This window comes from Prorops nasuta, unplaced genomic scaffold (assembly GCF_024137725.1).
Source record: "Prorops nasuta isolate Cenicafe-Biocafe unplaced genomic scaffold, Cenicafe_Pnas_1.2 PNAS00002, whole genome shotgun sequence".
Taxonomy (NCBI): Eukaryota; Metazoa; Arthropoda; class Insecta; order Hymenoptera; family Bethylidae; genus Prorops; species Prorops nasuta.
In genome coordinates, this window is record NW_027116799.1 from 3,898,078 (window position 1) to 3,914,019 (window position 15,942).

A 15,942-nucleotide genomic window follows, 5' to 3' on the forward strand; every position below is an offset into this window, starting at 1 on the left:
TAATATAATTGACCGATTAATCAATACTTTAATTTAGTAACTTCGCAATTGCAACAAATACGCTGACATAATAGGAGATTAAATTACAACGTTCTACGAGTATAACGAGGAAATCAATATTAATAAACATTAGTGGAATGTTTTGTTACGAATATACAAGTATAGTATATATATATATAGTGTAATAATAAGCATCGCAAATATATTCGCAATTTATCGTAGACTGCCGCAAACTCAATTGGCCTAACTTTCGAAAATTCCTCGCGCAAGTATTAAAAGTGCAATATAAATGCCAGATGACGTGAACGCCACTTTAAGTTAGCTGCGAGGTAATTTCATTCACTTTTCCTCAAATTTCATTAAGACTTCGCTACAGCTGCACAAGCATAGTGACAGTACAGGGGCGAATATTAAGATTATCGCGTTGATTGATAAGCGATAAATAAACACTTGTGCAAGATAATCTTTCTAATCGAGCACTAATGGCTGATTAAATTTTTAATTGCAGCATAAGTATACTAGCAGTTATCTCGCGGGAATAAAGTGGAAATACCAGCAAGGATAAGGAAAGACCCGAAGCTGTTATTGATTTCCTGTGAGCGAACATTTACGTAGATGGAGCAGGAATTGCTGGAAATGCATTTTACATTTCTCATCGCTTATCCTTTTGCCAGAGGAACAGAAATCAATGCATTTATTTGTGTAACACACCGCGTAACGCTTGGGTCTTTTTAGTTCTCAAACTTGACTCTACGATCTTTAAAAGTCACTTATTGCCAAAGTGTATTATTATGCACTGATTTGTCGCAGTACTCGTTTACAATATTTATCAAAAATCCTTCATAATTTGCATCTTACTTGCTCTCGCTATACTCTTATATTTTTTAAGGAAATTTAAGCCTTGTACCAATTACTTACCAGTTTTAGCCACGCGTTCGTCGTCAATATCTGATTCTTTTCATCCTGAAAACAAAAAGTAATTTATTACTTTCAATGTTTGAGTTTTTGTTCATTGGTGAAGTGCATCATGTACATAAACTAAGAGGGAAATGCAGGGGAGTGATTGAAATTCTTCCAATGTGAGAGCAAATATCAAGTTTTGTAACATCGTAATGATGCACTTTCCATGATACTCTGCTATGCGCAAGAAAAAAGCATTGATTAAAAGTGCAACTTTTAAGATATTGGATTTGATATCTGTATGCTGAGAGTGTTGTGCGAGAGAACTGATATAATTACATTGAAAAGATATTTCTCAAACTAACACAAAAGGAATAATTTATCAGATTACACGAGTTTTTTCTTTTAATCGAATGCCTCATTAACAACATTAAATTTCTCCAAATAACCGAAGAGATATTTTATCGTTCTGCACGAGAGTTTTATATTTCAAATTAGCGTCATTAAGGAATGAATGCACTGAGATCGTTCCAAGATGATATACAATAATTTAATAACGTCTTTCCATAGTTAAACAGGCGAGAATGTACATTGGGAATTTGAGTTTATTCTCGATATATATTTGGTAGGATATGAAATTCTGAAACCGCAGTAGACTACTGTTCGTAACTTTCTGATCCGGTTCATGCGATTAATTAAAAGGACCCGTTTAAAGCCCATGGGTCGCTAGTTCAAATACAGAATTGGCCAAAGTTTAGATTAAAAGTTCTTCGAAGAGCTGCTGTACATAAGCTGTTCCTCGAGTATTTCTGTAGTACCTATTTATGAAAAACAAATCTCAACTTGCTGTGAAGCGAATAAGCAGACCTTTAAAAAGCGCGATTGCAGAAGCTTTGGAGAAAGAGAGAGAGAGAGAGAGAGAGAATCGATCATCGATCTCGGATTATTAAAATAATTCCTGCATCTCGTGACTTCCACGTATATTACGAGAAGTTTCATTGAACCAAAAAGCTCAACGGATGACTCAAGCTTAAAACAGTCTTAATGCATTTTTCAGTGTTTAAAGAAGGAGTCTGGGTTGAATCGGTAGCACAGTTTATCACACGCGTCCGATGCATTTGATATTAGCCTCGCAGAAAAATATCTTTGTTAGGATAAAGTGAATCCAGGTCGCATTATATGAAGCAGTTGAGAAAAAGCTAGGTAGAAGAAAGGAAGCAAACTGTGCGACGAAATGTGTTTTGTCAGCAGAACGTTAAAGAAAGATATGGCTGTCCTTATCTTTAAAGCTTCTAGCATTTGCGATATATATATATATATATATATATTCTTTTCCAGGGGAAAAACATAAAATTGAATGAGCATTCATAAGAACTGCAAGAACGACAGGAGCTTTGAGTGGTAGGAGAATGGTTGACGTTTCTGGGAAGGAAGAAAAGAAATATTTCACAAAGTATTGCACATATTACCACAGCGTGTCACGATCACGCTGAGCCATGATAATTTTTATTATCGTTATCACGCGCTACTGATATTATTATGTGTGAATATACCTGGAAAGTAGAGATAATAGCAAAATTCATTCACCATTAAAAATTCTATCATTCTGCCTCTCTGTTGAACAATATAGCTTCCAATAAATTTATTTTTAACCTGTCACAATTTTTTTTTTATTTAATTTTTTTTTTATTAAGGAAATGCAAAATCTTCTGGAAACCATTCAAGTAACTATATATATATATATATGAATGTATGTATTTGTGTAATCGGCTGCAGGTATATAAACATAAAGAGGATTTGACTACTGTGAACGTTCAAACACAACCGATTAAATGATCAGTCTGTTCGAACGACGATTGCTGGAACACGAGGCTAGTAAAACGAAATTTATTGATTTTGTTCATTGACTATAATGAATTGTGGTGGGAAATGACGTTTTGGCCCGAGTTTAATGCGATCAAGAGATCACCGATTGGATGTATATATACATTAATCTCTCTCGTCCAATCGAAGAACTAACTAAATTTTAACAATTGTCTATAAACAAATTTGAATATTATCTTTTTAAATTCGATTTTGCCACGTCGAATAATACTCAAATTTCGGATCTCGTTGAACGTTTTATCGCGATTGGAACTATTTGATTTGATAAATTTAGCGTTGAATGCGAGCAAAGTGAAAATGATTGATTTATATATAAACGAGGGAAAAAATCAGAACAAAATACATTCGATAGCCCAGATATTTATATCAAAAGCCTACGCTTCTTATATGAAAATATAAAAAAAATCACAAAAGTTGTAATATTTCAAATCAGACGTGACACGATATACCATTTATAGTACTCGAGTGAATTTAATTTGAATCTGATACCTAATGGATCGGGATAAAATACACGTTTTGAAATTGTATAGGAGTGGGGACTATCGATGAAAATTTAATATCCGTGATCACGGTCAGCGATCCAAGCGAATCGGTGGGCAAGATGAGACGGTGGGAGGTAAAGTGGAAGAAATGCAAAGAAAAGTAAAGAGGCGAAGAGATAAGGGAAGGAGATATACGACAAAGAGTAATGCTTACACATAGGATATTGCATTTCCTCTTGCAGCGTGAGACGTTTCCGTGAATATATATATATATATATATATGATAACCTGTTTTTCCAGTCTTTGTGTTATGGCCCTCTCGATTGAAATATCACGCTTCACTGATTTTACATTAGAATTCACGATATTAGTTATGCATTGACAAACGCGTATGCAAATATGTTGAAATTCATCGGTGCATTTGCGTGTTTCCGTGTGTTTGTGCGAGTGCCAGTGTGCGTATGTGTGTTTGCACACGGCCTAATACCACGCGAGGAGCGTCTAGTGTAAATGGATCAAGTAAATGGATGAAGCAAGGGAGGCGAAGATGAAGAACGTAATGCAATCTGGCCCCTTCGTCCCCATTAACCGCACTTTCATTTAGATAAGGCGATATTTCGACCTGCAAAAACCATTCCTCTAATCTAAAGCAACTCCCTACTATCCACTCTCCCCCCTCTTACATCCCCCATACCTCAGAATTCACGCAGAGATCGGCTAACTGCTTCGGGGTCAAGATATTACCCCCACCCAGATTCTTAATTATAAACTTTTAAATTAATCGCTGTTTTTTGATAATATTGTCACGATAATTAGACTTATTATTTTCTTGCAATATATATATGAATGTCGATTAATTATCATAAAGAGGCAAATTTAATTTAGTCACTCAACGTCGAGTTATTTGTACAATTCTAAATGAAGAATTATTATTAGAAAATTATAGATCAGAGCATTATTTGTAGGTTAGAGAAATGTGTCGAGTAATTAAATGATTTTATTGTTATTATTATCCCTGTTAGATTCCTTACTTGATCGAGCTATTTAAGACTTTTTTCAGGAAAAACTACAGTTTTAAGAGAAGCGTTTCCTGAGAGTTGTCTGATTAAAATCCTTCGAGTCCCGTTAAAATCGTTGAAACGTTTTTCGAGTCTTTTTGTACCTTCGAAAATTAACGTTTTTCGACATTTCTCTGCAACTGAGACCGAGTCGTTGCGAAGCGACGCTGTGACGTCACGCAAGTGCCAGAGCGATATCTCCAGCAGCTGGGGGCCCGTGCACCGATTTTAACGGGATTTTAAGGCTTATAATCATAGAGCCATCAGGTACCACCTGCCTGAAATTGGTGCGGTCGTTTTGTTACACCCTGAATATGTAAATTTACATCCTACTCATCATCATAGCATTTTATTTTCATACCTTATGCAATGTACGTAATTAAACTTACTGTTATAAACTACATCTCGAGTTTTCTTTATACAAATGTGCACTTTTAATGTTCAATTTAAGTGTGTATAATCAAGTTAAGAGATTATTGTTATTCTATTTGAGATTACAGCTTTGCATAGTTGGTTACTGACTTTAAGAAGAGATTAAGGAATAATCTTGAGTAACATTTTTATTCACGAGAGCTTTCCTTGATATATTTAAGTGTGAAAAATATGGGTCATAAACGAAGTTTTCACAATAAACTTTTATTCTATGCGTATTGACCATATTGTGCGTATTTTAATACTGATAGAAATGGTATTGGCCGTCGATAGAAAAATATAGTGACCCACTGCTAATGCGATTTTCTACTTGAAAAACTGTTATCAAGGATTTCTGTTTTACTCGACCTCCTTTATGAACTAGGTGCGTTTAGAAATATCCAGCTACTTTTTTACAACACTGTTAAAGCTTTAAGACGAGGCAATCTATTTTCCGATCGTATAAATTATTATCAGCTTTTCATTAATATAAAATAGTCGGCTAAAGATTCTACGCTATAGTCACGTGATAAGTAACAATATGAAAATTAACAAATTATAATTTCGTTTTACTCAGAATTGTTGATTATTGCTTAACAATTCTAATCGAAAGCAAGCCAAATGTAGTAGATATTTAAATAGCAGTTATTAGCTCACCACGTCGATGATTTGCTGTAATGTTATGCCAAATTTCACCTCGAGGGGTTCGCTTTCGTTGGCAACTGGTCTCTCCAAGGTATTGTAGTTAGCCAACAGGTTATTCAATAAACGTTTTTCGTGTTTCCCACCAATACCATCTGAAACAAAGATATTACATTCGGTAAAATTCGTGCTTTTTGATCATGCTGTCAATAATTTATTGTAATCGTTATGTTATAATTGTAAACAATATATTTAATCAAACCTTTTCGTGATAAACAAAATATATATATAATAATAATGCACAAGTAACTAGAGCAATTAACCAGAAATAAATTGGAAAAAAAATAAAAGAATTTAATTTTGTTCGAAATTAAATACTTCTTAAAACATCCTTAAACATTAGTTCACTATTTCTTTCATTTTTAACTATTTCTGTTACGTATGAACAAGGTTAGGTATAATAGCAATTTATTGATAAGTGTCAATCCATAAGCTATACTACAACGATTATCAATAAAGTATTAATTGTAGATATACACGGATAGACACAGTAGTATAAATCAATCTATGATGAAAATGTTGATCCACGTTTGGAATTAAATAGTGAATGTAACAGTCTTCGTCAAATTGCAATGATAATTCTTCCTACTGCTTTTGGAACAAACAAACAATTCATCAATTTAATTACACACTGTTGAAGGATTTGGTGTGTGCATGCAAGCCTGAAATGTTGTCCTCCAGTCTTATCCACATTCAACCGATACATTTGAGTTTTTTTTTTTTTTCATTTCAGTTGAAGTGGTCCATCTGTTGCAGCCGAAGCATAGCGGATAAACTACACTAATCCGTTGGCAAACTCGACACACGTCCGTTTGCTTGGTTGCGCCAAATTGTATTCAGGCACGTGCCATGAAGACAACTTCAGGAGCCCCGTTTGAGTAAATCGTATGTGAAGTGCAACAGGATTTTGTGTACCAAGAATAATGGTTAGTCCTTGCCAAATTCAGTCCACGTGCTTTCATCGAAGACAGAGAAGAAAATATTGAACCCTTGTGTAACAAATAAACACCCCTAGCCCCCCCCCTCTCCATTCAATTTCTCTGGATTGAATCTTCCACCTTTTTCGACCATCGGAGAATATATCGAGTTTCGGGAACTCCCGCAGTGGCACAGGTCAAATATCGATCTTATCAAGTCGTCCTATTCGTCGACCCTACCTACTATAATACACTCACCTTTGTGTAACGCTATCCCTAAAATGGTATCATCCGCTTTAAAACGAATTCTGATTCGCTAGAATAGTTTGGAAAGCAAGTCAGGTAGTTTTTTGCCAAGTTTCTTTCAAGTATGAATGAACAGAATAAATTCGCTTGTGCAAATTTAATTGCTCACGTTTGATTAATTTACTTTATTAATTGTATTAGCTTAGTACGTAATACTCGTATAGTGTACTGTTTGAAGTCAGTATTGATGAAACGCCGTTGAACGTCGTTCCACATCAATTCGTGTATTACGCAGTTGAAGATTCCACTTGTAAAGTTTCCTCTCTTTCTGCCTCCCTTCCTCTCTCCCTATCTCTAAATAATAACCAATTAGGTCAAGAGATTCTTGTTTCTCAGTTTCCAGCTATTATCGATCGTAAATAGAGGCCAGTTGGAGAATAATTACACTTAAGCAAATTACGTGGGACCCGTTCGGTCGATTAGCAATGGCAGAGAGTAGCAATTAACGAAGTGTGCGTAAAACTTCGAAGCAAGTTGAACGAAACTCGAAGGATATCATCACTGTAACCAACAGCCAAAGTAAAGTTTTTTCAGGACACGCGTAAGTTTAATGTACGTCGAAACTATCTTGATTTATTCGATTAGTATTAGCTGCTGTGCGATGGAAAATAATTAATGAGCCTATGTAAAAGTTTCGAGACTTGAGAAACTGCTTCTAAGTACACAAGAGCTACTGGTAAGCGATATAAAAAATCAAAAGTTTGATTAAAGGACCCTTGTAAAGCTCGACTTTTAGGAATCTTTTACCTCGAAGAAATAATATTTTATTCGAGGCAGATTCTCATGACGTGTTAAGACGTTTGTTACTAGATGAAATGATTTGTCAGAATTTAATGCATTATTTAATCCAGCGCTAAGTTATTTGTAAGATTTTAAGCGACGAAAGTAAGGATATATTTATTAAATGCATCGGAGCTTTCAGGATTCCACGAGATATTATTTAAAGGTGTGGCGATGAAACAAAAGCTTTGTTCTTCGAGGCTTTAAATCACTGTCATCCATTCCGTAGGAAGACCAGTGAAATCCTTGCAAGTTTCTTGGCTGATTCGTAGCAACCTGCAAGCTCCGCAGATTAACGACCATAATTTTACTAACGAACATTGCGAAGTGCGATCCAAAAGGATTTGCCTGATTGCGAGTGCTTGCTGCTGGAATTAAATGAGCACTGTCGATGGAGCATCAACTCTTATGCTTCTTTAATTGCGTTCTTCCTGGGAATAACGATCATTAGACAATGCATTAGTTTTGTTATTACCAAAACGGTAAGTAATAAGCTTTTGCATATATATATATATCATTAATTATTAGAATTAAGGTTCCGTGTGCTCTTTACGTACATATATTATACACATCTACAAAAATTCTACTTTTTGCAACCCATCGGAGCTTCCTATTAGCTATATATTGGCAGAAACATGTGACGGAAATGAGCCAGCTTCCAAGCCACTTTCCTCTTAACAATCGTAATATTGTATGAGAAAGGAGGACTGTTCACTATTTTTCTAAAATAACTCTGCCAACGAATGAGAGCCAGCTGTATCGAACGTTTAATCCCCAGTAGTTAATCATTAAATTTCGCCGACAATAGGATCGAAGTAGATATACAAGGATTATTACAGAATAATTATAAAGTTTTCCCAGCAAATTTCTATCCCTCGAATTTTCTTCGTTCAAAGCTGGCAGTTTTACTAAATCTAGTGGCATAAAAGGATAAATCTTTGTGGTCGTGCGTGGAAGTTAATACGTTCTTGCGATTTTCGTAAGTTCAAGTTATAATAAGATATAACATGTAACTGGTATGAATCTTAAAGTTGAAAGTAGTAGAGCAGTAGCAACGGCTTGACTCCCAAAATCAGAATATTCGCGGGGAAATAGGTTTAGCGTAGTTTTCCAACTGGTGGTCGTACGAGCGAGTCTTCTAACTTTGAGACTTACTTAGTGTCATAGTACCTACCCATTACACAGATTACAACGTGACGCCTGGTATAACTTATCCTTTCGAGAGTCGTACTTAAACTCGAATAATGTCGTTGGCCGAAACTCTGATAATGCTTTGCGTCTCGCCTTATGACAGATTTTTCCCACCGCAAATTCAATCGATACCTATGTACATATATGTGTATATATATATATGTACTACCCCCTCCCTCTCTCTCTCTCTCTCTCTCTTCCTTAAACAGATCTCCGAACGGTACGCGAAACTCAATTAAAACCCTTGAAAAAAGCTCTATATTTTTTGTCCAATCACCAATGAAATTGTTCGACGAATTTAAATTTGGAGGAAAACTCGTTGTTTCCCTGCAGTAGTATAAACCGGACTTTGCTGCGTCCGATACTATGATGTAAACGTTTCAAGTTGTTTTCCTCGATACTCGCAGTTCCGATCGAAGTTGCGTGCTATTAGTAAAATGTTTAATTGACGACTGATAAAAGTGGAGAGGCTGGGGTTTTTAAATTTCGAAACAATCGTCATTTCTTTGAGCGACCGGTATATTTGCCTCGATGAAATAACGCAAATACGCGTTACAAAGGAGAAAAACCACGACACATCTCCTTTAATCCAGCCTAGCAAACTGGCGTGTCTAATGCACGAGAATGAGAAGCTCCGTCCTTTATTCTGACCAACGGAAGCAGAACTCCCTCTTGCGCACATTCGTCATTCAACCTTATCCGATGCAATTCTCAGGCGATGCCACTTTTTCACGTCATTCCTTAATTTTCTGATTTATCGATCTCATTTGTCCAGCATTTTTTCCAGCAAAAGCACAATGAACACTCGTCTGACGATTCAATAATATTCCCTTTCATTTTTACGCATGCCGCATTATGCTCTTTGGCTTGTGCCACTCACAGTTTGTCAGATCGGTTCGAGCTATAATCCATGCTGAAAGATTCCTAATACTTTCGAAGCTCTATGGTATCCCAAGAACTTTAAGCGATGTTCCAGTATCATGACTAAGTAATCAAGATACCTGAAACTATTCTAAGCATCAACTTAGTCCTTAATCCTCGTAACCGATTTGCTGGAATATCACTGCAAGCCGTGTTAAGACCCGGGAGATACATACTGTGTAATATTCTATAATCTACCAAATTCATGCTCGAGAAACTCACGAAAAACTGTAATTTCTCCGTTCCGAGTAGATAATAAAGAACGTGTTTCGTAAATTATAAAAATTGTAAAGTTAAATTTTACTTAGATCCTCGAGAAAGCATTGTTATTCAATATTTAACTCGATGGTAAAATGTATGAAAGAAAAGTATGTATAAAGAGAAAATTTTCAAGTAGCGTATCTCGTCGATTAGGGTTGTAAGAGTGAGGAATTGGGTTAAAAGGTGTTGGCGTGATACTTGAGTGAGAGGGGGAAGGTTTTTCACAGTCGTCGCGAGGGTGTAGCAGAGCAGGCCTGGGGGTATTCGAGTATGAATGGAATGAAGCGAAGATACGTCAGTCAAGCGAGGCAGGCCAGGCCAAAACAGAGGAGAGAAGAGGAAAAGCAGGAGGCTTTAAACGTGCCCACGCACTCCCTGCTCCAGCACCGCACAGGGAATTCATCTACAAGTGCATTTGCGACCTTGCAAAGCTTGTACGTGCTTGGGTATACATTGCCATAGACTGGTATTGGTGCGAAATGCTGAAATGGGCACGTACTTGCACTTGGTGGCTCATGGTTATTCGCGTGGGTGAGCCATAATCACGTGGGTGAGCGACTACACAAAGAAATATGTATCTCGACCCTATATATATATATACCCCTACCACCCCCTTGTCAGTATTCTTCCTGTCTCGTATCAACCATTACCGACACCCTCTATTTAGCATGAATTTGCAATAAAAACCTATTCCCCCCCCCCCCCCTCCTACCTTGTTTAAAGCGAATTCACGAGCCACGTTTAATTAATTATTGCGTTATTTGCTAGCGTGTAGCGCTCGCTCTAATCTATGCTTGTGTGCGAAAGGACCGAGAGACGACGAAGCAGTCGTTTGACCAGTAACGCCCACGGACGTGCGCGTTTCACGCGCTTGTGGATAATGTATGTGCTATATATATATATATATATATATATATCTGGTACATGGGTGTGGGTAGGAGTGCCTGTACAGAGAACAGGATTAAAATCACCAAGTTTTTTTTTCTAGCAGCCCTTGTAAAAAGCTGAGTCAATAAAGTGTGTTTAAAAATATGATTCGCGTCATAGATAAGACGTTAGGAGGAATGGAATAGGTGGGAAAATTTTTAGCCTATAAATTTGCATGTGTTTATTGAATTGGGCGAATGCGCATATTATCCTCTGTGGGATTAGATTCTTCCGATACAGTGGATTCAATTACGAGCAGTGTGTATTTCGTCTATTTAGAGTGGATGTAGCAAAATTTTTGAAGTCTGATTTTTGTTTTGTTATATATTTGCGAATCAATATTGGGAACGAGAAGTTAAAGGGAGTTGAGAATTTTTTGAACAATTTTTCCAGCAAGAGCGTTCAAAGAATTGAGGCTCCATAATATTTAAACGATTTAATGGGAAAATTAAAACGTAGAATTTTTTTGGAATGCAGGCAGTGCGTCGTAACAGAAATCAAGTAATAAAAAATATGAGTTCTATGTCGAAATAATAGCCAGGTCTTGACAAAAATGTCAACAGGACAATTTTATATTTGTTCAAACACTGTACTAGCTGGCTTTTACGCTTGGAAACAAGCGAGGAATATTAAATATTGTGTAAACTATAGCATATATGTAAAAATTGCTATTGTCTGAGATTATTAAAAAATTACTTTCAAGCAAAAAAGTGATAATTAATTTTAACAATAGACCCTTAAAAATGTGTACTTTTTGATAAAAAAAATCGAGTTCTCTACGTTAATTAACTATATTAGCTGATATGCATTAGAGAGAAATTTTATTATCGTAGGAACAATTTAAAATGACTGTAAAAATCTTCTCTCTTATAAGAAATAAACTTGAACCCTTATGTTTTTTGCTATAATCGATGGCTAACACGTGTTCTCTCTCTTTCTCTCTTAACTTTTACAGAAAAAGAGAAGGTAAGTTCAGCAGTCTTTACTCTGAATGTATATATATCTCCAAGATAGTTTTATATCAAGAAAGCTTACAGTCATTTAGATTAAAATTACATTTATGCTAGAATTGTGCATAATCCTAAAAGTACTGAAACTTACATGAAGCAAAGATACAAGATTTTTGTTACAGAGGCACGTATTCACGATATTCACTTAGCATATAAGTACGATACATTCTACATATTCTTTCGAGAGAGCTTTCAACGTCAATATATATAAGTTCAATGAAAGTAATATATTTCCGTAATGAAAGGGCATTTATCGGTGGTATCAGGTCCATTTGTCTGAAAATATTGTCATTCATAATACCCTAGCCAGTAATTGCGTTTCAATCTGTCGACCAACACACAGCTGTTAAATAATCGAGCTAATAAAGGGTCTGCATCGTGAAAACTAGAGGAAATATATTACCAGATTCGAGAATTATGGCTGACAATTCTTGTATCTGAGCTACATCACGTTTTTTTATTCATATAATCACATATGCGATTATTCTCGTTAATCTCGTTTTGGTTTTAGAGAATTTTCCAACCAGAATTTTATTTAAGGCAAATATATAAGGATTATATATAAAAGTCTGGTCCGACAAAAATTAATCTGGATCCCTTTTCACAACACATGGAAGAATCTTGTCTTTTTACTTTATACGTATTGCTAGCATAAAAAATAATTAAATACATACGAGATTGAATGACCGGTCTTTGGGTTTGATTAGTTCGTAATTCAGGTGCTAGGTGGCATTTTCTGTTAAATTTCTCACAAGTCATCTTCGTGTCAAGTGTAAGAGTAATTTAAAAAAAAATTTAAGGTGCTCGTCGTGAATGTGAACTATGGTGATGAACACATCTCTGTTTTATGGCAATTTATCAAGTTTTTTTCAGATTACTTTAGAATAAGGTTTTTATACATATAGCAGTCTGTGCTTCTCATACAATGTCTTGTGTACCGACGAGTGACAACCCTGATCAGGGCTTCAGGTAATCCGGCTTATAAGGGCTTGACTTTCATATTCAGCCCACACAGCCATGACCTTGATACAATTTTCTAGAAGAGTCCTATTACGAAGAAGAAACTATTTTATTCCGCATAATCAAAACAGCTCACATGCTGATTGCAACTATAACTTGCCTGAACAGCAGCGCACTGTTTCCAGCTGTTACTGTAGCAAAAACTTGCAGAGAGTTTAATATGCAAAAGTTCGAAACTTTGATACGACTACGAAAATCAAAAACGTGACGAATCTTAATAGAATAATACAAAGAGCTGTAAGGGGTCTTTTATTATATAATATATACTAAGAAATTGTAGCATTTCATTTATCAAGCAAAAATGTATTCGTTATTCAAAACTAATATTCATTCGTGGTGCAGTAGGAAATTATTAAATTTTGCTGCATGTTTAATAATTTTCGTCGTAGATTTCGTCAGCTTCATAAATTAACAAAACTCCGGTATAGCTATTTCATGTTTCATTAAAAGCTCTTTATACGTATATATATACGTTTCTGAATTTTGTTGCAAAAAGTTATTCTCAAAGTGCAGGAAATGTTTGTGCTTTAACCTGCTAACAATTTCAGACACTTGTAAGCTTCACTCATGAATAGGTAAAGGAATTTTATTTCAAAATTACAATAATTGTAACAATCTTCAATTACTAGCTTCGTTGGCCCAGACATTTCTGCTGTTATAGTTTGCCAAATTGTTCGCAGTATCAGGATAAATACAGATACTACAATTACGTTTTGCTCTGACTGTTCACCTAATAGCCATTGCATTAAAATTAATTGATTAGTATTTTTCTTTTTATTACTTATCCTACTTTTACTACATTTTAGCCATTATTTTCAAGGTTTGGGTAATTATGCAATCGGTCAGTTGGGTTCGTGGGAAACAATAATTATGAGTAGCCTTTAAAAGTAAAAACGTTTTGCTTTAATATTTAAGTATGTACAAAAAATGACAAGCAATATTTAAAATAAAATCCAGAAATATCGATAGAAGCTGATATTGTCGACGTGTTTATTTTTCTTCATATTAACTGAAGCAGTTCCACTATTCGCGATATATTATATATCTCTCCTTTTCGTTACATTTATTAAATATCTACAGAAGAGAGTTAAAACATACTAATTCAGGCGAACACTAATTAACAAATTTAAATTAAAGAGTTATAGTTTAGAAATTGTTCCTGTATATATTAGCAAGACATAAACCGAGAACAATTCTTGCTAAATAAGCTGTGTGAACTAATATTATACAGTATATTTATGCTCGAACAACCAAAAGCAGTATACTTGGTTACGCAAAGGTTTATAGGCCTGTTCCATGCGTGCTTCAAGCTGCACTGACGATCACAAGCGAATGCCACTCACGTATATACAACACACATATTGAAAAGCAGACCAAGAGTACACTACCTATATACGTTATACATACTGCAGAAATCCTCGATAAAAGAATTTCCATTTCCTTATAATATTTATTTTCCTGTATGTACCTTCGAATACAGAAATAAGCATATAGAAACAAATTGATACGATATTTGGCATAGAAACTTATGCAATATAATATTCAAAAAGCTGAAGGTAAGCTCGACAAAAATTTCACATCGTTTCTCAGCTGCTCGGACGGTTTACTGGTTATAAATTCATTCCCGTATTCCGACGTATGAATTTTCCTATTCCCAGCATTCGCAGAGTACTCATTTTTTGCTACAAGATGGATCTCGACCATCGCTCAATCCTTTTTGCCATGCAACTGGACTTGTAAAATGTCAAAATTAAAAATAAACTCGAATTTCTTACAGAACGATTCAATAATACCGATCAATTTTCAAATATTGATCCATTATTTAAGCAATGCAGTGAAAAGAAGATGGAAGTATGGTCAGAATAAATTTGAAGAAAGATTTACAGTAGAGACAAGTGTGTGTTGTAAGATCGTGTAGAGAAGATCGATATTATGCATTAATGTGGTTGGAGGTACATTAATGTAAAATTTTAGGCACTTGACGTTCTCCGAGGAGGAAGTAAGCGATTGGAAGATGCATTTACTTAACGATAGCAAATATGCTAGACAAGAGAGAGAGAGAGAGAGAGAGAGAGAGAGAGAGAGAGTCCATTTAGCACGTTGAAACAATGTTAACGACAGAGATGGTATCAGCATCGACACTAGCAAATGTGGAGAAACGCGCAGGTGCATGCGCACTTCTCAGCCTATACCATTAGACAGATATGAAAAGCTCCAGCGAACATCCGGGCTTGCAAAGAACGGCTGGTAAAGTCCGCTGGCGGGGTTCGAAGCTCCATTGATCCACGAAGAATATACACCTACGAGATAACTTTGATCCTGCTGTAAACAAACTCGAGCGTCCTTTCACCTTACAACGCGTGGAAGCATCAGACTCGCGCAACTTCGCGGATAGCTTGCGCGCATGCGCAGTAACGACCCGTGCTTCTACGCATGCGCACAAGCGAGTCCACTAAATAAGGAGGGGGGGGGGGCTTTCAGAATATATTTCTAACCTTTCCCAGAATACCATGCCTATTAGCAAACACCTCTTATCCACTCGAAGCTTCCAGTTTACTTTACCAACACAATCTCCATTAATGTATACACCCTGTACACTGTGTGTAACAGCTGGTCGAAACATTTGCATGCCACACACACATTTTTCGAAACAACGTTCCGTACGGCAAAGTTTCTCATACACGTGTATGCTCGTCGAATAGACGTGAGTATAACTCGAAGGGAAACAAAGGCAATATTTTACTGTTGATTTTAAAGAAATTTTTGACAAGACGTCGATAGGGGTTTCTGTAATATGTATCGAGCTAGACGTGCTTCTGGGAAGCTGTGAGGAAGACGATGACACGTCGAGCTGATCCCATACATATGTATGTATGTGACTGAATGGAAAGGGCTTGACCTGGTGCATTCGGATGGCAGGAAGCATACCAGAACCCCTGCAACAGCGCGTTGGGACATGATAGAGCTACTGGAGCGTTGTAAGCAATAGGCAATTAACCGAGCAACGTGTGTTAGCCTATCATCGATTACTATCAATTATCATGTATAGCTAATAGAAAATCATTGACCCCTCTGGAATCTTATACGAATAATCTTCCAATTATTATACGCATTAGATACTCCATTTTCGCGATTATGCTAATTTAAATTCCTTCTTCCAACTTGCATTATT

The 15,942-nt window shown here is 36.0% G+C and overlaps 1 protein-coding gene across 1 annotated transcript in view; it reads right to left on the reverse strand.

Moving 5' to 3' along the window:
- Positions 1 to 15,942, reverse strand: part of nAChRalpha6 (nicotinic acetylcholine receptor alpha6) — a 166,699-nt gene that overhangs the window by 102,911 nt on the left and 47,846 nt on the right. Inside the window, exons 3-4 of the mRNA XM_066740696.1 lie at positions 5,393 to 5,532; positions 919 to 963 (exon numbers count right to left, since the gene is read on the reverse strand). Coding sequence (XP_066596793.1) covers positions 919 to 963; positions 5,393 to 5,532 — 185 coding nt within the window. The remainder of the gene's footprint in view (positions 1 to 918; positions 964 to 5,392; positions 5,533 to 15,942) is intronic.